The sequence below is a fragment of the Hibiscus syriacus genome, unplaced genomic scaffold (assembly GCF_006381635.1).
Source record: "Hibiscus syriacus cultivar Baekdansim isolate YM2019G1 unplaced genomic scaffold, ASM638163v2 tig00001818_pilon, whole genome shotgun sequence".
In the NCBI taxonomy this organism is placed as follows: Eukaryota; Viridiplantae; Streptophyta; class Magnoliopsida; order Malvales; family Malvaceae; genus Hibiscus; species Hibiscus syriacus.
The window spans coordinates 1,042,910-1,067,575 of record NW_024061892.1 but is presented as its reverse complement, the minus strand read 5'-3'; the positions used below and the strand labels follow the sequence as shown (position 1 = coordinate 1,067,575).

Genomic DNA, 24,666 nt, shown 5'->3' with positions numbered 1-24,666 from the left:
AGTGGTCATTTAAATCGATCAAAGATAAGTGATTCGAATCGAATATTTAAATTTTAATTTAAATTTCTAATATTTCGCAATTAAAGACAACCAATAAATTAATTGGTACCGAAAGGGCGGTTCAAGGGTGCTCACCCTTCCTTGACCGTAACCGACTCCCGAACCCGATACATTTTTGGTACAACACAGATCGGGTAAGATGATGTCCGACCCACCTAAATATTTTCTAAAATGGTCGGTGGCGACTCTAACCCACTTATTTAAGTCGAAGCTCAATTTCGGGTCCAACCGAAAGACGGTTCCGACATCGTCGTTAAAATTTATCGCGTTTAGTACCTAACTATCAGTTTTGGTTTGTTTTAGTACCTAAAATTTCAGAAAATTTCAAAACTTAGTGTTAAATTATGAATGGGTACTAAAATGAAATAAAAAATTAAAGTTTTTAACGACGGGTAATAAAATGAAACAAAAACTAAACTTTACGTATGTTTTTGAAAAAATTGAAAGTTTAGGTACTAAAACAAACCAAAAATGATAATTTAGGTACTAAACACGTAATTTATTCAATAAAATAATGGGACCTATGAATTTATTATGGTGTCAACTATCTTTATTGAATTTTATATTAACATTAATAAATTGTTATTCCATAAAATTCTAATTTAATATTTCTTTATCAAAATTCAAACAAAAAACTTCAATTGAACTCTTTAATTTTGATCTTTCCAAATTCTCACTATCAATTCACCAAATCTCTTTTCTGATTTTTCATATCAATGAAAAAACTTATTAACGTTATTTTTTTTTTCAAAACTTAATGAGAGGAAAAAATTTAAGTATAATTAGCATGCTTCTTTTCTCTTTCATGTTTCACGATTTATTTAAAAATTATTATTCTCATTTTTTAGTTTATCATGTCTCTCACACGTAAAATCACAATTGTTTATTATCAATTATGGTGCTTGAATTATATTGAAGATTGTTCTTAAAATTTTAGGTAGATCACATTTTCAATTCTTTTTCAATTTTATATATTTTCATACTATAGATAAAATCATTATTTCATTTTCAAATGTTATGTTATGCATTGAGAAAAATATGTTGGAAAGCATTGATATTGACACTATCATCAATGGTTTTGCATAAAAAATAATCGAATGTAATATTTTGTTATAAATATTTGTATTCTTAAATATTTTTTATATCTTTTATATTGTAATGAATTACTATTTTTTAATTTAATAAAAAATCTAATAAAATTTTTATATTATATATTTCTTATTTTTTTATATTAGAGGCCTATTTTTTTTTGCCGCGAGCCTAAAAATAGTTAGGACAAGCCAAAATCTGAATGAATTACAACCCTTTCAATTTAATTCCATGGTATTACGTTCAGGTTGTAGATTGAATAATATAGCAATCCGATATTATCAAACAAAAGACCCATCAGTACCATCATCAGCACCCAGCTTAAGCTGATGCCATACCCTTATCTCAATCCCTTTTTTGTTTTTTCCCTCTTTCAACCGATTAGATATTGCCACTCGTCGTTGTGCTTTAATTTTCCTGCTGCGGTTCACACCAAGTTCATTGCAGATAATACCACTTTCATATATCTAATCTCTCAGTTAAAGTGGGAAGTGGTCCGTAAAAAACACCCACTATTTTCTTTTTAATTAATTCCAATATTAATCATTTTACCCAATATTAATTCCAATATTAATCTTTGATACCATGTGAGAAAGGGGCCATCAATGACTAAAATATGATATATTATTATGCTTCTCATGCAACTACATCATAACCAGCTTATATAGCAGCTATGACTTCAAGCTTACTCAATTTCTTAACTTCCTATAACAACATTCATAACAGAATTCAAAACAATCATAACAACTCACACTAACTCACACCACACTCAATGCACACATTAGCAGTGCATGTTCTAGAATGCACTGCATATTCTAGAATGCATATTCCAATAGTGATCAACGGTGTCTCATAGAATATTCCGCTTAGAAATTATAATCAGATGCATAAAAAGCTTTAAATAAAATTCATTCTAATTTGAGTTTAGTTCGAGTAAAATCAAGGTCAATACACGATCTGTCCTTCCTATTATTAGCAAGCACAAATCATATCTAATTATTATACTATAAATAATGTTAAAACAAATATCAAGTGGCAGCATTATCAATGAGTAGCAGCGCATCTTCCAACACCTTTAAGCAGTAGCACACAACTGCACAAATGAGAATATATATATCCAAGTTGGTATATTGGTTCGTTAAGTTAAATAGCCAAACGTGATTTATGAATTAAAATATCATATGTTTTTGTATTTTCTGATATTATGATTAAATTAAATAAATAATAATTCATTACAATATAAACAATGTTAAAAATATATTTAAGTATAGAAATATTTATAAAAAAATTGTCTTCGAACATTTCTTGATACAAAATCATTGATGATAGTGTCAACATCAATATTTTCCAACATATTTTTCTTAATCCATAACATAATATTTGGAAATAAAAGAATTATATTATCTAGATCTTGGAAATATATAAAAATTAAAAGAAAGAATTTAAAAGCATGACCTACCTAGAATTTTACGAACAAACTTCAATATAATTTAAAAACCACAATTGATGATAAACAATTATGACTCTGTATTATGAGAAATAGGAGAAATACAAAAAATGAGAGTAATAATTTTTAAAAGAATTGTGAAATTTGGAAGAGAAAATAAGCAAACCAATTATACTAAATTTTTCCTCCCATTGAGTTTTGAAGGGAAAAAATAACGTTTTCCATTGATATGGAAAATTGGGAAATAGTTTTTGGTGAATTGATGGTGGGAATTTGGAAAGATAAAAATTAAAAAGGTTCAATTAGATTTTTTTTTAAAATTTTGAGAAAGAAAGATTGAATTAAAGTTTTATAGGAAATTGAATAATTTATTAACGTTAATATAAAAATTAAATAATGATAATTGACACTGTAATAAACTCATGAGCCCTATTATTTTATTTTACAATTCTTTTTTAAATTTATTACCAAAAAATAAGGAAAAATATTATACTAAGATTTTTTAAGTTATAGGTCATGGGCGAGTGTCCTTCCTTCCCATGAAATTATAGACAGTGATTCTATAGACGTGAAAGAGAAGATAAACAAACTGAAAAAGATGATGAACAATCGCTTTAGAGTGAGAGAGTTTCAGAAAGAGTATTCCTTTTTTCAGTTTTACATAATCGTTTATATATGAACACTTAATTTCGATGTTAGGTCTAGGTTGATTGTGACTATTTGTAGATCAATAAAATAAATAGATGTAACTACCATATAGTATATTTAGCGATGTTGGAACTGAAAACAAATCAAGTTAAATGACTGTAATTATCCGAAGGATATGAAATTTTAGAAACATGTAAAAACTTTAGATTCCTTGATAGGTGGAGGATTAGCACTTAGCAGTGAAGTTACAATTTGCGGAAGAGATATTACAACTCCAAAAATTGTGATACGCATATGTGAATATGACAGACATTATGGAAAATATATACCTTCCATGAAATTTCACCTGGGTTTTCACTGAAAAAGAAGCATCAAGGACCACGTGTCAGGCATAGAGAAAGAAGAATAGGAGGATATAAAATGTGCAAGTGGGGTGGCCACAATTGTGGTGGTTTCCATGTCATGATCTTTCACTTCTTTTTTTTTTTCATTTTGGGTAAAGTACATAAATATAAGTTATAAAATAATCATTTGTCTATAGAAAATTATTTTGTTGAGTGTCTCAACTATTAAAAGTTATAAAATGGTCACCCGACTATTCATAAATTTCAAACTTATCATTTTCCGTTAAAAATTGACTATTGTCTGAGCTGGACGTTAATTTGCTGACAATGATATGATAAAAATCTAATATCAGAATGGTTATCATATCTTAGTTAAAGTGTTAACGTCCTGCTCAGCAACAATCAATTTTTTACAAAAAAATGATGAGTTTGGAACATATGAATAGTCAGATGACTATTTTGTAACATTTAAGAATTGAGAGATTCAACAAAGCAATTTATTATATTCAAAGGATAATTTTATAATTTTTAATAATCAATATACTCGCTTTCCAATACCAGTACTTTACCCTTTTATGTTATGGTGTTCAATCTTAAAGCAAGGAGCCTCCAGGCCATTGAATGCCTTCCAAGTCTCATAGTTTGTTTTTTTATCTTTAGCTTTGTGAAATGCTGGAAGCAGTTCTAACATTCCGAACCACAAATATAATATAGTTAGCACTAGCTGGAGGCAAATGACGCCATCTTCCACTTCAAATATCTCCTTTTTTTTTATCATATTCCTCGTTATGGTTTAGCATGTTGCCTCGAGACCTTTGGTAACCACTTGCTTAGCTGTCAATCAAATTGAAAAGGAAAGTAGACCCCAAATTCTGCATTCATTGGACCTTTCAACATGGTTTGGTGAAATTCAAATGTAAAGTAAACCCTGAGAATTGAATTACAACAGTTCAAGTTACTGTCATGAAGTGGCTGCTTTTGATACAATTTTGATACAATCAAAGTGAAATGAATTGACCTAAAATATCCCAAACAAGATTTCTAATGTTTTAGAGTGCGAGGAGAACTACAAAAGACCTAGCTCTTTCTTTGTAATATAGTAGAATGTTGATTTACTTGGCATTTAACAATAGGTTTTTCAAGAATAATATCTTACTCCATTTTTATTAAAGAAGAAGAAAATTACATTCTATGACCTCTAAAACAATGCCGACCTTTTGCTTTCTTGCTTTTCAAGTTTTGTCCTTTTGCTTTCTTAGCTTATGCATATCTATGTCTTTTAATAAAGACATTGGACACTCGTATCATTTCCTCAAGTTGAATGGATGGGGAAAGGAGGATCTAGGGACTTCCATTGCCTTATTCCTCATCCAATCAAATATTAGCTACTCACTCACCCTTTGTTTAATAATCACCGGTATCTGATCTAATGATCGAATATTTTGAATTGGATTTTGTAAAGACTTATTATGGGGCGACTCTCTTAACTCAATTTACTCCAATCATAAATATTAAAGTTCGAATTCCTAACATTACTTAAAAGATGTAGTGCCCAATCTCATTCAATCAACCGTTTTAATACTGTATTTGGAATTCTACTTTTAACAGCAGCAGATAAATGAAGAAGATGCAGATTGTGAAATTCGAAAAACCAAACCAATTTGCTTCCTTTAATCTAAAGATTAGTAATGACCAGATTTGTGAGAAGAATTACTAGGTATTTGTAATGAACCAGATTTAGCAGTTTCACTTTGGAGCAACAACGTTTTGAGAATTACATTAACAGATCAATCTATGACTTATATTATTTGGCTATAGTGGCTGACATCATATGCATAAAGTTGCTATCACAAATGGCATGCGCACAATACACCACTAAACTATTTGCAATAATATCATCATGTTTATTAGTGTATACCCAGTAGCTTAATACTAAATATATATATTCGACTAGTGTACGCCTAAGTCTCCATGAACTAGCTGCAATCAGTTGAACTTAAATACCCATTTCCAGGAAAAATCTAAGAGAGAATGAAAATGGTACAGGATGAAGTCCGAAAGGGTCCGTGGACCGAACAAGAAGACGTCCTACTGGTGAACTTTGTTCATTTATTCGGAGACCGGCGATGGGATTTTATAGCCAAAGTTTCAGGTTTGAAGGTATGGCGGGAGACAATGAAATAGGTAGGATTATCCGGATGATTGACAGGTTTTGAGAAGGACCCTTTGTCTTTAACCACATGATTTTGTTGTAGGTTTGAACCGAACCGGGAAAAGTTGTAGGTTACGATGGGTTAATTACTTGCATCCTTGTCTCAAAAGGGGCAAGATGACTCCCCATGAAGAACGCCTCGTCCTCGAGCTTCATGCCAAATGGGGAAACAGGTTTGAAAACACTTATGAAACTCTTGTTTGAGTTTCTCCATTAACAAACCTCAAATATTGCTTTGATTGCATACATGTTATGTCATGCAGGTGGTCTAGAATTGCTCGGAAATTACCCGGTCGCACTGACAACGAAATCAAGAACTATTGGAGGACTCATACGAGAAAGAAGGCTCAAGAAAAGGAACAAGCCATCTCACCATCGTCGTCGTCATCGAATTTTCATTCATCAGCTGATTCCCCACCCTTCTCGGATGAGGGAAAGGTAAGTTTCTATGACACCGGAGGCCCTGGCATGGCAGGATTGGAAGATGAAAACGGTTACTCCATGGATGATATATGGAAAGACATTGATATGTCCGAAGAAAACACAGTAGTAAAGCCTCTGTCTCTTTCTGATAACTACAGTGAACAAGGTTGCAATTTTTCATGTCCTTCAATGGCTTCTCCCTCTTGGGAATACTGCTGGGACTCACTGTGGAAGATGGATGAAGAAAGAGAGAGTAAGATGTTCTTCAACACCAATCAACTTGTTTCTCGTTATGAGTACGGGAAAGCATCATTAACCGGCTAATTACAAATTCATTTATTTGTTCGTACTGTAGTACTACTATTTCCTAGGGAACCTCTAACCCGTATAGCTGGGTTTTTCTCCTTATCTTAATCCTGCATATAATCGCTGCAATAATATATCACCTCTGTATCTTGTTATGTATTATAATCATGGTTTGAATCTGTAATCCTTTAAACGCTGCTTTTTATTCAGCTGTTAACGTATTCAAATAATTAATAATACCCCAAAACAAATAATCAGGTTTCATTCGCAGGCATCCAAGTATATGGGTATTTTATGGTGCTGTTAGGAATTTGTAAGTGTATAAATAATAAGAAGGAGATCAATATAAGATAAGACATATTCAAGAGATTAGATTTAATACGGTTTGATTTTGCTTATTTTCACCAAGGTGCCTATCAAATCATAGAAATGGTGGAGGTTAGAATAGAGAAAAGAAAGAAAAGCGAAAGGCCGCTATGATTTGAAGGAGGAAAATGACATGCAATTTGAAGTTAAAACTAGGGGATCCAATCATTCAAGCGGTAGTGCGCACTAAACCGAGGTGAATCAGTATTCACTACCACTCAATCTTGAGACAAAACGGAATAAATTCAGTCCAAGGGCCGAGGACATTCACATTTCAAAAGATTTTAACAGTATCCCCTTTAGCATCTTCTGATAGTCCATAGAAATTATTACTACATGAAAAAACGAGAGTGGACTAGGTTGCAAACTGCAGCTTCTAGAATTTCAAGTTTTTTTTTGTAATTATTCTGCTCCACTAATTAGAATATGTTAAACCAGTGATCCAGGGTTGCAGATGTGAAACCATTCAATATTTTGTTTTTTTATTATTATTAAGTTAAAGTGATTGCAAATTAGTATTTGTTTTTAGTACTCTCAATCGTTTGACAATGAATACTCAATCACCCAGCGTAGTCGTTGGTATTCGAACTCATGTCCTCTAAAACCAACAACGATTCTTTAAATCATCGAGGTAAATTGGTTCGTTCAATATTTTGTCTGTTTTTTATTCTCAGATTCGGTTCCAATTTTGGTGCATGTATAGTAGTTTCCATATCCTCTTTAATGCCCAAAATCAAAGATTCCATTACTTCCAGCATCACTGGGGGTAACAACCTCCATCAACAATAAAATTCACCAAAACGTTGGGTGGACGCTACCAATTTGATTACTTTTGTGGTCCTAAGTCTATTACATCCAAATTAACAGAGATAAAACAAATAGACTTTGCCAAACTTAATGAAGACGGGCTTAAGGGAAAATGGGTTATGAGTTTGGGAAATCTGGGTTTAGGACGTGCCTTCTTTTGACCCCATCAGCTATGCCGTTACAAAATAAATGGTTACTTGATCAGAGATCTACATCAATTACGTGTTTGTGGTCATATTGTTGAATAATTGGGTAAAGTAAACGGAAAGAACACAAGAAATTTAACGAGGTTCAGCAATGTGCTTACGTCTTCGGTGCCTAGGAGGCGCTAGAAGTTTTGTTCAATGTTTTATAGGTTTTGGTTACATCTCCTTTTATAATAAATAAACCCTAATATATTTACAAAAATAACCTTATACCGTACCGCTATCTCAACTGAAAACTGCTTGAAATCCACCACTGTCGTGTCTTTCTTCTATTGCAACATGGGTTGTAAATAAAAAACATCTCTACTAATCACAATTTTCTTTAGAACTGGATCCTAGAACTTGAATCCTTTGACACATGTCTTGTAACCCAGAAGTGATTGGCAAGCCCCGCATTCAACCGCAAACATCTGGTTCTTTCATTCAATGACCTGTTCATCCGTTCAGCAATACCATTCTGTTGTGGTGTCTGCGCACTGTAAAATGCCGCTTAATCCCATGCTCCTTACAGAAGTTTAGAAACTGTGAATCTGTGTACTTCGTATCATTGTCAGACCACAAACACTTGATTTTCATCATGTTTGGTTTTCTACCTCAGCTTTCCACAGTTTGAACTTCTCAAAAACGTCAGACTTTTGTTTCAAAAAATACACCCAAACTTTTCGTGAAAATCATCAATAAAAGTAACATAATACCTAGATCCACCCAAAGACGATGTCGTGGAAGGCCCCCATACATCAGAATGCACATAATCAAGAATCATTTCAGTTGTGTGATTCCCAGTCTTGAAACGAACTTTAGTCTGTTTACCAAGAACACAATACTTGTAAAAATCGAGCTTACAACTTTTAACACCATGCAACAGATTTCTTTTATATAATTCAACTATACCATGTTCACTAAGATGAGCAAGACCCATATGTCACATTTTGGTAGTATCATCACAAGACTCAACAAAATGAACTCCACCTACAATGGTACTCCCTAACAATATGTAAATATTCCCTGCAATCATCTTTCCTTTTATCACAGTCAAAGCTCCTTTAACAATCCAAATGGTTTCCGTATCCTAATCAGCCTTAGGGATAAAACCATTCTTGTGAAAAGTGCCCAAAGAAATCAAATTCTTCTTCAAATCTGGGATATGTCGTACACCACACAACGTCCGAACAGAACCATCATACATCTTAATTCTGACATCACCAATACCAATGATATTGCAACATTGATCATCACCCAAATAAACAGAACCAGAATTAACCGACCTGTATGTCGAAAACCATTCCCTATTTGGCGTGATGTGATAAGAACATCCAGAATCAAGAATCCAAACATTCGTCAATTGAGTCGTTGAAATAGAGAGCATATCACCCTCACTACAATCAGAATTGTCATCCTCGACCACATTCACAGACTTGGATGAGTCATCTCGTTTCTCATTAGTCTGCTTTTCCAACTTTGGACAGTCTCGCTTCATATGTCCTGCCTCCTTGCACTTATAAGAGTGAATTGTCTTCTTATCCCTAGATTTGGATATGAAATTCCGCTTCCCATACCCTGCCTTCTCTGGATTCCGTCCACAGTCTCGATTACCCTTGACATATAAGCTATCAACTTGAGAGCTTTCCCCTGCATTTTGCTTCCGCTGGTTGTGAGCCAACAAGGTTGCAGTAATCTCCTCAACTTTGATAGTCTCTTTCCCATATAGAATCATCGCTTTGTCTTCATCCTCAATTTTCACATCAAGCCGAGCCAAATCAGAACAATTTGATTGACCTCGTTCCGCAAACATAATCGATGGTTCCTGCCACTCGATGCTACAATTCTTCTCAATCTTCCTCCTCCATCGACGTCGACTTTGTAGGTCGCAAAGCCTTCAGGATCCCTTGCTGCGCCAACAGATCCTTCACCCTTGTTTGCCATAATCCGAAGTTACCATGACCATCGAATTTCACAACTTCGAATTTGGCTCCTGACATCTGATACCAATTGTTGAATAATTGGGTAAAGAAAACGGAAAGAACACAAGAATTTTAACGAGGTTCATCAATGTGCTTACGTCCTGGTTCCCTAGGCGGCGCTAGAATTTTTATTCAATGTCTCATAGGTTTGGTTACATCTCATTTTATAATGAATAAACACTAGTAAATATTTACAAAAATAACCATGTACCGTACCACGGGGTTGCGCCCCCGCACCCCCAACCCACATAATCGTAACCCCCACTACGAGACTTTCTTGTAAGGACAGATGATGTTCGCTGTGCTCACTCCGCTCCATCCACTATCCTCTTTACCGGTATATTTTATGAGTCATACCTAACAAATAATTATGTGGTCATATTGCTAAAATTAAAAATACGGTGGTTATATTACATCAACTCTAATTAAGATATTTCAAGTTTCCCTGAAAATAAACCCAAGCCTTAGTGGCTTCTTCATCGAGTTTTGAATTTGTAGTAGACATGCTCGTAGATTATTAAATTGAAGTACTATAAAAATGTTGTTATGACATTTTAGTCAAACAGTTTTAAAGAAGTAAAATAGTCATTAGAAAATAAAATCAAATTTGAGGTTACTAGGTGAGAAAAATTCGATTCACAAATTACATTGAAAAGTAGAAATACTTGAATGAATGTCCACACATGAACATATGCATAAAATCCAGTGACTCCTTATTCAATGTCTCATCAAAATGGTCATGCTGACCCCTTAGTAGCTCCCAAACAAATCCTACTTTTTGTTTCATACGAAACAACGCAATGCCGTTTGTAGACTGCATTCCTCAAATAAAGAAAACAATCCCACGATACCACACAGAACAAAATGACCTTTGCTTGTTTATTTTTGAGTGTAAGATTGTTTTAATAAATCTAGGTGAATACAGGTAATAATATTTGTTTAAAGATTTTTAAACAATTGTGATTTGACTATGAACACTTGTATCTTTAACATGCGTGGTGCTCAATTTTGGACTTCAAGGAATAACAACAATTTTCTCAATCATTGAAGTCGTTTGATTCGTGCAAGATTTTATTTTAATAGTCTGGAGTGATTATAAGGTAATATATGTTCATAATTTTTCTAAGTTTACTGATGATGTATACAGCTTGAAGACACAATTATTTAAACTTAGATCTTCTAAAGAGAATAATTAACATTCCCTTCTACCACTAAAATTATTCAATAGGTTCAATGTATGGATCGATCAGAAAATACTCCGAATATAACTTTTATTTCACAATATTTGAAAGAATGTTTGGTATATTGTCCAAATTACTTCCGAGTTAAGTTTGTAGTTATTAGCAACATGGTATCTTTGGCGATAGCATAGAATAGCAGAAGGATGCATGTGATGTGCCTGGCCGCATGGTCCTCACGCCAGACGTCGTGCAAACAACGGCACAACGTTGTTGCGGCTTCGGTCGGCGTCAGCGACAGATCTGCATATATATATATATATATATATATATTTACATTATCATAGACATGAGGGGTACCTAATCGCCATGTGCGAGCGAAGGTGTATCAACAAAGTGACAAATTATTGGCTAGCACTTTCCAAAGCCATACCTTTTTTATATGGAAATAGTATAGAGCCGTTCTTTCACAATTTCTCATGATTTGGTCGACGGGTAAAGTCGTTATCTCTATTAAATAGAAAGATATTTGATAATAGAGGTGTTAAAAAATAGTCGATTTGGTTGGTACGATCTGTTTGACCCCGTCAACACGAACCTAAAAAATACAAGTAATTCTCTAAAAAAAATTACCAGACTCATGATTTTCTCGGATAGTTAGGCCGGTTCTGGGCCGAAATTTTTTATAACCGGGTATTTGATTGGGCCAAATTTTTTTATAAACGGGTACCCGACCCGATCCGGTAATATATATATATATATATATATATAGTTTAAATTATTTTTTTTTAGGTTCCTAAATATTTTTACCTTAAAATTAAATTTAAATCCTTAATTTTTTCTTATATTTTATTATGTAATTTTAAGTTTAAATTTTACAAAAAGTTTATTAATTTTTTCTTATATATATATAATGAACTTTTAATTTTTTGTATTTTCTATGTAATTTAAAAAAAAATTAAAAAATATACTATATGGAGTATCGGGTATTTCGTGTACCCAAAAATACGGGTACCCGATTTGAACACCTCTAGTTGCAGTGAAAGAGGATACGGTCTCTCTCCGATTTATTGTACCGTTAATCATCTTAATCTATTCAAATTTGTAATTAATTAATGTATTCTTGATTATTATATATTTAGGATACCTTTAGGCCACTACCATTTCCTTATAGGGAAGGACTCACTCTTAATGCATTGCATTTATCCTTATCTTTAGAACCAGTTGATGCCAATACAAATTAATGAGCACGTGCTTAGATCAGTAAAGCATGACTACGTTTTTGATAGAATAAATTAGTTTCGTCGATCATTAGTAGTTTATCTCTTCTGGTTTTTGAAGAATCACAATCAATGAGGTACTTCTGTTGATTGATTTTCTAGTGTAGAGATGAATTGAGGAGGTAAAGTATAGAGAGGAAATTGGGGTTCAAAGGATAGAAGTCTCTCTTTTATTAATCATGGCTTAAGGGTATTTATAGTGACATTCGTTGATGGTACCAAGTATAGGATTATCATGATTACTTGTAGGTTAATAGGCTAAATAGATATGGTTGTCATATCTTGGATTTTTTTCTTGTAGATTATGTGGGCCCATTAGAGGGCTTATCTATACACTATAATTGGCTCAGAGGTTATGATACTTTTGTGTTAAGAGATATGAGTTTTTTTTTAGGCCCCGGTAAGTGGGGGTGTCTCCGATGATCATTGTTGGCGGTTTTTGTTAATTTTTAGAGGATCTTCTCTAGAGGTATCATCTTATCCCATTTTAGTCGAGGGAATACAATAAAATGACTTGACCCGAGATTGACGATGAAAATATAGCAACCTTTCGATTTTATTCAATAGAGGTATCTCAATGCTCTCATTATTGGGATGGAGGTGGTTCATTTCTTTTTCTTTTTAATAATCTAGTTGATAGGAAGAATCATCTTTGCATTTGAGTTGGATGGTAAAGGGTACGTTTGTGTCTTAGTGACATACAATGGCAGTGGAAAATTTTCTACTATCAGGGCAGAGGCATCTCAACTCTCTTGATCAAATTCATGACAATTCAATATATTATTGAGAAGTTCAAACAATGTACAAGGTGTCTTTAAGCTAAAAAGGGTTTAGGAGTTTCTCAACACTTAAGAAAGTGGATGATTGTTAAATAGAGTAGAGAATAACACTCTCGTAGAGGATGCTTTCCTAGAGGATTTTTTTTTTACATGAAGGATAAGAGGGAGGATGACCACGTGTTGATGGTAAGGAGGGAGGCGAAGGCACCTCGACTCTTTTGGTCGTATGCTGGAAGCAGCAATAGAGTCACTAATGTCACTTTTATGCTTCATTAGTTTGGGCATCATTTTGAAAATTTAAATCCGAGCAGAGTTATCTCAATGCCCCATATACCCGCGGAGGATTATCAATGCTTAAACCGGTATAGTAAAAAATTGATATCCTTTCAATGCTTATTAAAGTGCGTAGGTATTATTGATACTTTGGAATATCTTATTCACATTTAAAATTTTAGATCAGAGTATAGTCTAGGACTGTAAACGAGTTGAGTCGAGCTCGAGTATTGTGGAGCTTGACTCGATTTAAAAACTCACGAGCCTAAAATTTTCAAGCTTGAGTCAAACTTGAAACCATGAATTAAAGATCGTAAAAGCTCGAAATGAAAAAAAAATTAAACTTAACTCGATAAAGCCTCAAACTCAAACTCCAACATGAACCTTAAATACATGAAACCTTATACTACATTTTTTAAAAAATCAACACAAAAATGTTAATATTAGAATAATTTATTTAAAATAAAATCTTAATATTATATTTTTTATTTGCTTGTGAGCTTTTCGAATCGAGTATCAAGTAGCTCATTTTGGCTCATTAAGAACTTGAGTCAAGTCTATTCGAGTATTTATCGAGCTTTGACCAAGTCGATCTCGAGTAGCTCATGATCCTTCTCGTCTCATTTATAGCTCTAGTAAGTCATCTATATGCCCCAATACACCCCACAAATGGTTCTAATGTTTAATGCAAAACTACTTTTTTGCATTTCGGTGAGCCTGTAGTGAATAAGCGAAAGCTATCACACTTGAAAAAATGATTTACTACGGAGATTTTAAGATAACGAATGTAACATCCCAAATTATGGGCTAGTAGTTTTCGGGTTGAACCGAGAGGTATGTGGACCTCGTGGGAGTTCATAACTAAAGTTGTTAGGCCAAGTTTGGGCTTAATGAGATTGGAATTGAGCCCAATAATTCATACTTCTTTTAAGCTTCAATTGTCCTTAATCCCTCTAGTAACTTTTTATAAAGATTAAATCGTGGCATCTCATGTTTTGCTAGAGAAAGTGGGGGTTTGTAATCTAAACCTTGGAGAATAGTGATAGCTAGAAAAAAGAGTTTCATTTTGGGATTCTATCAGCGAAGTAGTGTATTTATAATCCTTTGTGGTGTTAAGGCTTTTATAAGAAAGAAGATTTGTTAGATTTGAGTATTTGAACATTTTAGGGTTTATGTTTGATTCATAATTAGACGACATTTGTTTTGTGTAAAACATGTGTTTGCATACCACTTATGACCCTAAGTAACTTCTTTAAGCTTAAGTACATGATTTGAGACCAAACTAAGATCTTTGGGATGATTTGGGTGTTTCTCGAGCTTAAATAAGACAATTCTAGGTTCGAGCATCGACCTTGGATGGACAATAATGATTTTCATGAATTGGGATGAATTTTGGGTAGTTTAACAGGGAGTATAGATACTTAGGGAAAGAGTATTGATATTGCCCCTCTATTATCGACACTACTATCAATGCCAATATCAATACTCACATTAATACTAGTATCAATACCAACATCAATATTGTCAAATACTAAAAGATTTAAAGCATTGTTCGTCGATATGAATGTCTATAGATTGCTATAAAAGGTACAACTAAACTTGGCAAAGGATCCTAATTTATGAAATAACTCAAATACCCATATGTGGCATAAATTACCAAAATACCCTTAATGATAAATAACTTCAAAAGTTTCTCTAATTGAATATTGTCCAATACCCTTAATGAATTATATGTTTGCAAGTGAAGTGATGTATTATACGAATAATGTGATAGAGAAACTATGTATCATGTGAATATAGATAAACTGATGACCATAAGTCATCCTTCCAATTCAAAGTGAATTGAGGGAAATCATATAAGTACGACTAGAGTATCACTACCAAGTAATGAACTCGAGTCAAATATCAGGCTAGCAAATAAAATGGAAAGTGAATAGTATAATTAATAATCATCGTAAAATCATGAAACACATAGATATCCCTTTAGAGAAAAAATATCTAAAACTCCTTTTAGAGCTTAACAGACTAACATATACAATTCATATGAGAGGACGAGTGAGATAACAACTAATGAGGGGATGACCTTACTTTAGTATGTGAACTATGCTAGTGTGTGGCGAGGCCACCTCAGTTGCCCTAGTGGTGCATTGTCAATGGTGTGTAGATAGGCTACCTCAGTTGCCCACGTGGGGCATTGTTAGTATTTAGCGACCTTGAGCCCAGTCATGCATGTATAGTTGCATAAGCCCATTACAGTAGATATCCTTAGACCTTAGCTTGACGACTCTGTGAGACCGAGCCAACAGTTCAGTTGAGTGGGAATTATACTGATGCTTTGTGACACAGAGTTCCCCCTCCATGATCTACCGATTGCTATGTGAGACCAGAAGATCATTCATTAGCTTAGTGAGAATTTACCGATGCTATGTGATTACCAAGTTCCCTCAATTAACTATCATCTGTTGACTATGTTAGTCTAGATACTAGTAGTGTGTTGCATTCAGATAATGCATAATAGTGTGTCATGTGTCGTAATTAGAGAATGCACAAAAATTATAGTCATCATGACTAGAGACCAAATAAGGATGTACTAATGGCGAGGCCTTTAGCAGAGGATTAAGGGAGCACGAGACTCTTATTTCAGTGATAAAATAGTTGAACCTTAAGTAGGTAGCATTTGATAATGATCATGCATGTACATACCGCTTATCGCAGTGTATTTAGCATGCTTGTGTTTTGAGATTCACAATGATGCTCTAGATTAACAATTATACTGGGCTTTGTAAGCTCAACATTCGAATGTTTTCTTTTATAGGTTTTAGCTTTAGTTGTTCGTGGAGCACCGTCATAGCATGACTTCCAGCATCTCTCTAAGAGTATTATACTGTAGCTTTAGTGGGCATATGTACTCATAAAATACTACTCATGTATTTGGTTTATCGAACTCTAAGTTTGTATCATTTTGGTTTTAAACAATGTGTCACAGATCTTCGATTTATAAAAGTGTTCTTATAATTGTTATTTAAATCTATTATGGTACCATTATGTATGTTTTGAAATGTAAATAAAAAGATTTTGAAAATTAGGGGTTGTTTCGAATCACGTATGTTAAATTCCGTCCACGGTCTCGATTACCCTTGACATATAAACTATCAGCTTGAGAGCTTTCCCCTGGATTCTGCTTCCGTTGGTTGTGAGCCAACAAGGCTGCAGTAATCTCCTCAACTTTGATAGTCTCTTTCCCATATGTAAAAGTAGTCACCATGTGTTTGTTAGAGGGAGGCAACGAATACAACAAAATCATCACTTTGTCTTCATCCTCAATTTTCACATCAAACCGAGACAAATCAGAAACGATTTGATTGACCTCGTCTGCCAAACATAATCGTATGGTTCCTGCCACCCGCTGCTGCAATTCTTCCCAATCTTCTCCTCTATCGATGTCAGCTTTGTAGGTCACAAAGCCTTCAGGATCCCTTACTACGCCAACAAATCCTTCACCATTGTTTTCCATAATCCGAAGTCACCCTGACCATCGAATTTCGTAACTTCGAATTTGGCTCATGACATCTGATACCAATTGTTGAATAATTGGGTAAAGAAAACGGAAAGAACACAAGAATTTTAACGAGTTCACAATGTGCTTACGTCATCGGTGCCCTAGGCAGCGCTAGAATTTTTACTCAATGTCTTATAGGTTTTGATTACATCTCCTTTTATAATAAATAAACTTTGGTACATAATTATAAAAATAACCTGTACCGTACCGCTGGGCTGCGCCCCCGCACCTCAACCCAGATAATCGTAACCCCCACTACGAGACTTACTTGTAAGGACAGATGATGTTCGCTGCGCTCACTCCGCTCCATCCTCTCTCCTCTTTACCGGTATATTTATGAGTCATACCTAACAAATAATTATGTGGTCATATTGTTAAAATTACAAATACGGTGGTTATTACATCAACTCTGTAATTAAGTGATATTTAATAGTTATCCTGAAATAAACTCAAGCCTTAGTGGCTTCTTCATCGAGTTTTGAATTTGTAGTAGACATGCTCGTAGATTATTAAATTGAAGTACTATAAAAATGTTGTTATGAACATTTTTAGTCAAACAGTTCAATCACGTTGATAAACAGTGAAGTGTGATTTAAAGAAGTAAAATAGTTGTTAGAAAATAAAAATCAAATTGAGGTTACTCGGTGAGAAAAGACGATTCAAAAATTACATTGAAAAGTAGTAGAAATACTTGAATAAAATGTCCACACATGAACGTATGCATAAAATCCAATGAATCCTTATTCAATGTCTCATCAAAATGGTCATGTTGACCCTTAGTAGCTCCTAAACAAACCCACTTTTTATTTCATACGAACCAACGCAATGCTGTTTGTAGACTGCATTCCTCAAATAAAGAAACAATCCCACGATACCAACACAGAGCAAAATGACCTTTGCTTGTTTATTTTTTGAGTGTAAGATTGTTTTAATAAATCTAGGTGAATACAAGGTAATATATATTTGTTTACAATTTTTTAAACAATTGTGATTTGACAATGAAAGCATGTATCTTTAACATATGTGGTGTTTAATTCCGAACTTTAAGGAATAACAACAAATATCTCAATCACGAATCTCGTTGCTTAACGTGAAGATGTATCAAAGGTATTTTGATATTTTAATATGAATTTATGTAGTGGTCTCTCTAGGTTGTGTTACATAACAGAGGAATTGAATGTTATGATTGAGCAGAGGCATCTTCATCTTGTCTTAGTGAAGAGGTTTCTCAATACAAATATTCTCAATAGTAGATGTAGAATTATCGATCATATAGCGAGAAAAATGCTACAATTAGAAGAAAAGTCTTTTTTATGTCATTTTCTTGATACTCTCATAGAGGATGATTTTTCATGTAGATGATTCAAGAGATTACTTTAGCATCTCAACGTTGTGGAAGGATAATAGAGACTTCTTAAATACTCTTTTCAACCAATCGTTGGATCGCTAGTAAAAGCGACATAGTCACTATAGTAATAGGTAAAGTGGAAGTTTCTCTAATCCCTCGGTTAGAGAGGATGAATCTTGTCACCTTGAAAAGATTTGATTATTAGGTGAAGACATCTTTGTCATGGTGAAAACAATGGGGAAATATCAATTGTTCCCTTGCCAGAGCAAAGACATCTCGACATCGTAGTAGAGGTATCTTAGAACTCTTTAGAGGTAACTTTAAGTTGTATCAGTAAGAGTGAGAGGTATCCCTATATCAACCGATATTCTATAGGCGATATATAATTTGCGTGAGACATATAAACTTTTTTCGATCAAGTAGAGAAAACTACTCAGTCCGTGACAACACACTGTGGTGGGAGCATATGTATTTCAACATGTACCATACACGACATGTAGAACTAAGACATATTTGTCTTGGTAAAATCAGGGAAAAGGTATATCGACATTTTAGTAGAGGTATTTCAACCTCTTAGGTAAATCCATAATCGTTAGTTGAGGTAAAGACAACTCAACTCCCTCAGAGGCAACTCATAGTTTTATAGGTATGAAGGTAACTCAATGATTTTACTGTTATTGGGTGGAGGCTTCTTCACATTCAGAAACATTTCAAAACTTTGGCCAATTTCTAGTGATAGCGGTATTTAAGTCTATCAAGGGGTGAAGACGTCTCGACATTCAGAGCAGATGCAGCTCGACGCTCTTGGCTAAAGGAGAGGAATCTCCGCTATGGAAATATAGTGGAGGTGTCTCACATTATGACAACATAACAGAGGATAATAAAATGTACCAAGTGTTGAAAAGTCAAAGCATGGGGCAGTTAATTTTGGAATGGAAATGGGGCGGCTGTCAAAATTAGGCAGCACCAAATTGTTGAAAATTGGCAATGGTAAAATTATACATTTAGTCCCTATACTTTAGGATATTTACAAGTCCTTAAGCTTCAACTATAAATACCTTAACCCATTTAGCTTCAAAATCATTCGAAATCATTTCTTTCTCCCAATACTAAAGAGCTTTCTTGTGAGTTGTGAGTGTTTTGTAAAAACCTATAAATTTTCTCTCTTTAGTAAAAGATATGCAACAGTCCAGAGACGTAAACAAAATTGGCTGAACTCCGTTATCAATTTCAAGTATTATTTCACTTTTATTTCGTATTATACTAATCTGGTTATAGAGAAATTACTCGTGTTATTTCCCAATAACTAGTATCAGAGCTTTTGGTGGTGAATTTTTTCAGTTTTTCTGTGAGGTTACTATTTATGTGAATAGTAAAATTTGTGCATAGTAAAATTTGGTCGACGATACGAATTTGTCGACGGAGGGTTCTAATACACGATGGTTCACAGGAATTGTCAGAAACGATCCAAAAGAAGCCAGCTTCGAGTGGGAGCGATGGCTTTGAGAAACGAAGTGGATGAGCTCAAGAGGGAGCTGCTCATATGCAAGGGAGCAATGAGTGAATGGGGTGCACTCAAGACCTTCTTGGAAGGACTTAGACTAGGGGTGATGCTCGGGGAGAGCAAGAAGATGCCTAGAGACTTTCGGAGGCCATAACTGTAGCCGGAAAGCTGACTGGGCTTGCAGGAGTCAAGCCAAGTAGCAATGTGTCGTCCATGCCCATGCCTAGGGATAGTGGAAACAGTAGGGGAGACCTGGAAAAGGTGCAGCAGGGAGATGGTAGAGAAAGCTCTTCGAATGGCCAAGGTGAGTCATCGACTGTTCGTAGCCAATGAAAGCCATCGGGAAAGAATGACAAGGCTAAGTCCAGTGTAAAGAAAAAGGGGAGCAAGAAAAAATTTAAGTGTTACTTCTGTGATGGTCCTCATTTAATTAGAGGATGTCCCGAGAAGCGTCACTTTACAGCCATCATGAAGAGGATGGAAGAAGGAGAAGTAGCGGGAATTGGCGCGGTCGCAAGTTTTAAAGCTACCAAGCTAAGAAAAATACTTGGTCCGATTGATGAGATCAATACGGCCAAGCAAGGATCGAGACAAGGAAAGGCTTTGATGTTTAAGTAGCCGAACCCGGAAGAAAGCCCGAGATTACGAGTATCCAAGCATAAAGACAGGGGAAAAACTTGGTGAGGCTACATGTTCCAAAGTAGCCGAATTAAGGAGCAAGAGTGGTGCGACTACAAGTTCTCAAGTAGTCAACCCAAGATCGAATTGTGATGAGACTGTGGGTGCCAAAGCAGTCTAACAGAAGAAGGAACCCGGTGCGATAACAAGAGATAAAGTAGTCAAGTCGAGGGTGTAAAGTGAGCAAGTCCGCTCACAGTATGCCAAGATGGAGGCGTGGTCCAAGTGAGGCGTCTTAGGCATAAAGGGACACTTAAGGAGTATGTGAGTCGATTCAGAAAACTCATGCTCAAAGTCCCAAGTTTGACTGAAGAAGATGGATTCTTTACCTTCATGTTCAGATTGAAGCCATGGGCGAAGAGAGTGTTGGAGCGAAGGGAAGTCAATGAGTTGTCTAAAGCCTTAACAACCGCTGATCCATCAAAGAATTGGAGTAAAAAAGAACAAGACTTCAAAAGCAAAGAAAACCGAGGGTAGTGGCAAGAGATTCTGGAATGAAGGCAAGTCAGAGGATGAGGAATGTTGTTCCTCGAGTGGTAGAGAAAATCGACTCAATGATGAACCAGATGGTGAGTATGGGGAAGATGTGTGCAGTCTTGGCACAAGTTCGAGTGTTAAGATGCTAAGCCGAGGGTAAGAGTCGAGCAAACGAGGGGGCGTAGACTTAAGATGCCAGAAGTGTTGTAAAATTACCCGAGGGGAGGCGTGTCATCCAAGGTGATGGATGAGCCCAATATCGAGTTTTCCAGAGAAGAGGATGAACTCAGGATGGAAGAGGCATTGAGAGTTGGCTCAATAAGGTTCATTTATGCCAAGGCGAGTAGAAGCCAAGTGCAAGAAGAGTTGTCCGGTCCAAGGAGTTTGTTGAGCATGTTCATGTAGAGAATATAGATTCAGAGACCATCTTAAGAGAAGGGTCAAAGCAAGGGCTTACCGAGGATGTTCAAGTGAGGAACAATCCTTCAAATACTAGTGGACAAGAGTCGAAGGGATCCAAGACGTTGAGGGACAAGGTAACCACGGAGAAACTGCCTATTTATAAGGTTTGAAGTGAACTCCAACCTTCGTGTTAGAAGAGAGGAGGCAAGAAGAGGCATCAGACTTTGACATGAGAAAGTACCGATGTATGATGGCGCAAAGAACTCCAATGAAAAGGGTTCAATGCGAGGAGTGTCAGACTTCAGGGAGTAAGAAGGGCTGACGCAAATTTTGAGTAAATGCCAATGAAATCATAGGGGAAGGTACATCTCAACACTATTATAGTGTCTTTTGAGTTTGATTTGTTGTTTTAAGTGAGTATAGGTCGAGCAAGACCTAACTTTTAATGCGGAGGAAACAAAGTTTGGAGGGTATCCAAGACTTTGTCGCAGGACCAGGAGGGTCCAAACTGAGGTAAATCAAGACTTGTAGGAAAGAGAGTTCCTACGGTAGAGATGCACTTGTGGGCGTGTTAGTCCATTTCATCACTTGGCAGTAAGAACCGAAGCAAGCACAGCCGTTATGGGAGGCCGAGTCCTTATGGGGGGACATGAGCAAGTGGTGGAGTCGAAAGGCAACCAAGTTGATGCAAAGTATGGCACGAAAGATCGTGAAGTTACATGAGGCAAAAGCTAAGGCAAGCAGTTCCTATAGGAGGACCAGAGTGCTATAATGAAGCAATGCAGGTGGAGAATTCAGTCAAGTGGGAGTCTTCCATGAAAGATGAGATGGACTCGATTATGTCAAATTAGACGTGGGAATTAGTTGTATTACCACCAGACAAGAAAGCGCTCCATAACAAGTGGGTTTATAGGACGGTGACTACGGACAAACTGAAGTTGTATTCAGCTTCAGTTGGCATGCTAGAGTAATAAGACCAGAAATGTTGTTGCATTAATCGAGGTGTGTAGACAGATTAAAATCATTCTTCAAGTGGAAGATTGTTGAAAAGTTAAAGCATGGGGCGGCTAATTTTGGAATGGCAAATGGGGCGACTTTTAAATTAGGCAGCACCAAATTGTTGAAAATTGGCAATGGTAAAAGTGCACATTTAGTCCCAATACTAGAGAGCTTTCTTGTGAGTTGTGAGTGTTTTGTAAACACCTATAAATTTTCTCTTTAGTAAAAGATATGCACCAGTCCGGAGACATAGGCAAAATTGACTGAACTCCGTTATCAATTTCGGGTATTATTTTCCATTTTATTTCTCATTCTCACTAATCTGGTTATAGGGAAATTACTCGTGTTATTTCCCAACACCAAGAGACTCGACGCTTAAACGGAGGTATCAAAACCCTGATAGATTCATCTATTAGTTGTTTAAGCATTACATGCTATTTTGAGAGGAGGTTTTTTCTAAGTATTTGGGCTATGAGTACCTTAATGATTTCTCGCGGGGTGTATTCCTTCTAACACAAGTTAGTCATTAGCTATTATTATTACTTGGCTGTGTAAGGCGATGCTCATCTATGCCCATGACGCGATGCGAAGGGTTGTTGTAAAAGGTTTCCATTATGCCTTTGCAAACGTCGTCATCCAAGGTGCGACCCTTTGTGATTCCGAGGATGCTCTCTTGTACACGATGTTGGGCCTCTCATACAACAAAACACGTCGATTCTTGGCCAACATTGTAACCCCCCAGACCGATACAGGTAGCCCGATCTGATCCAGGAAGTCACATTAGGGCCACCGGAGCGACCCACTGTAAAAATAGCAGAAAATTTAAATCTTTTTATCCGAACATGTAAACTTATAAAATCATTTGTCACTATTTAAAAATAAAACATATTTCTAGACTCGTATATAAATCAAAATACAATTACATGCCCCCTAATCACATGTACCATACTCTGCTACAACGCCGGAAAAACTCCCTTACTGAAGTCGATAGATGCACTGGTACAATTCTTTTAACCTGAAAAGGTGAGTAATAGAATGAGCTTCGAAAAACTCAGTAATACAGAACTACCATATGATGCTGGAAAACGTGCAGATACAGATAAACATATTTTCCTTATTGGTTCAGATATTTACAGATTTTTATACTGAGCAGGGATCCTACTGATATTTCAGGTGCTAACGGACAATGAGCTTTCAGTTCAGATAAATAATTCGGATGATTGAGTTCAGGAGTTCAGAATAGGTTTTCTAGTGTGTTCCCGAAAAATTCAGTAAAAAGATACAGATCTTTTAAAACATATATATATATATATATATATATATACCCCCATCCGTTCACATCATAAATGTGTAGGTTCCCCAGAACCATACACCCAACCGCACATGCCATTTAGACCCTGAGCACAAAGCCGAGGAGTCTGCAGATAATCTTCCTCCAACAATAAACCCCCAGATAAAACATTTCTCCGTCGGTAAACGGAGATATCAAAAATCAAAACATAATTCAGATCAGATATCATAACAGAATCCAGGTTAGGAATCAGAACAGATTTCAGATCAGATGTCAAAACATAATTCAAATCAGAAATCAGATAAAATATTCATATAAGTAAGGGACACACTAGAGTTTCCAAATATTATTTAGAGATACAGGATAATCTTATCGGGCATAGAAACATAAATCTTTAGTCTACCGATAGAATGTTGAAATTTAGAATCACTATTGGAAGAGTTCATTAACTGACAGAATCATCAGTTATTCAGAATGTGAATTATCAGGATCATATCTTATTCGGACAGTTTTCAGAAGTTGTACGTAATCAGAAGGGTATTCAGAATCCTTTGTATCCATGTCAATAGATCGGATAATCGAACAACTTGATAACGAAGATTCAGAACCTTAACAATTTATATCCACTGGTCAATTCATTTCCCTTCCAGGGTAGTTACTTTTTAATACCACAGATTCTTATTCATAGATCACCTTCAGAATCATCGCTGAATAGATCTTCCAATGATCTTTATTTCATTTCCAAGCTTCCACGATATCATGAAATACTGACGTGCTTGATTTGTAGTTCATGTTCCATAAGGACAGTACATCTTATAAACTCATCAGAATTTCCAGACTTATCCAATTCACTTACTTAATCCTCGATCATTGAGGTACTTAGCTTATTTAGCAGTCAAATCCATTCCAGTTACTTCAGGGTTTTTCAGAGTAATTTAGACGTTACTGAATTTTAGATACATGTTGTACTTCCATTCCATTCGATTTGGTCTTCATGGTTGATTTGACTAACAAACGTCCAATTCATAG

General features: G+C 35.4%; 1 protein-coding gene across 2 annotated transcripts; it reads left to right on the top strand.

Moving 5' to 3' along the window:
* Window positions 1-5,563: 5,563 nt before the first annotated feature.
* LOC120134688 (transcription factor MYB59-like) lies at window positions 5,564-6,664 on the top strand. Of its 2 annotated transcripts, none has more exons than XM_039151138.1 (3): window positions 5,564-5,748; window positions 5,844-5,973; window positions 6,064-6,664. In XM_039151138.1, the coding sequence occupies exons 1-3, from the start codon at window positions 5,715-5,717 to the stop codon at window positions 6,545-6,547; spliced, it is 648 nt and encodes a 215-aa protein (XP_039007069.1). In that variant the 5' UTR covers window positions 5,564-5,714; the 3' UTR covers window positions 6,548-6,664. The 2 variants fall into 2 exon arrangements, with proteins under 2 accessions (XP_039007069.1, XP_039007062.1); XM_039151131.1 differs by having other exon boundaries at window positions 5,564-5,772.
* Window positions 6,665-24,666: the final 18,002 nt, after the last annotated feature.

What these genes read in the sequence shown, in the direction of transcription:
- LOC120134688 (XM_039151131.1), top strand. Translation starts at nt 5,715, where the DNA reads ATGGGATTTTATAGCCAAAGTTTCAGGTTTGAAGGTATGGCGGGAGAC. An exon ending in GGCGGGAGACAATGAAATAG is followed by an intron (nt 5,773 to 5,843) that starts GTAGGATTATCC and finishes ATTTTGTTGTAG; the next exon opens with GTTTGAACCGAACCGGGAAA. An exon ending in CATGCCAAATGGGGAAACAG is followed by an intron (nt 5,974 to 6,063) that starts GTTTGAAAACAC and finishes TATGTCATGCAG; the next exon opens with GTGGTCTAGAATTGCTCGGA.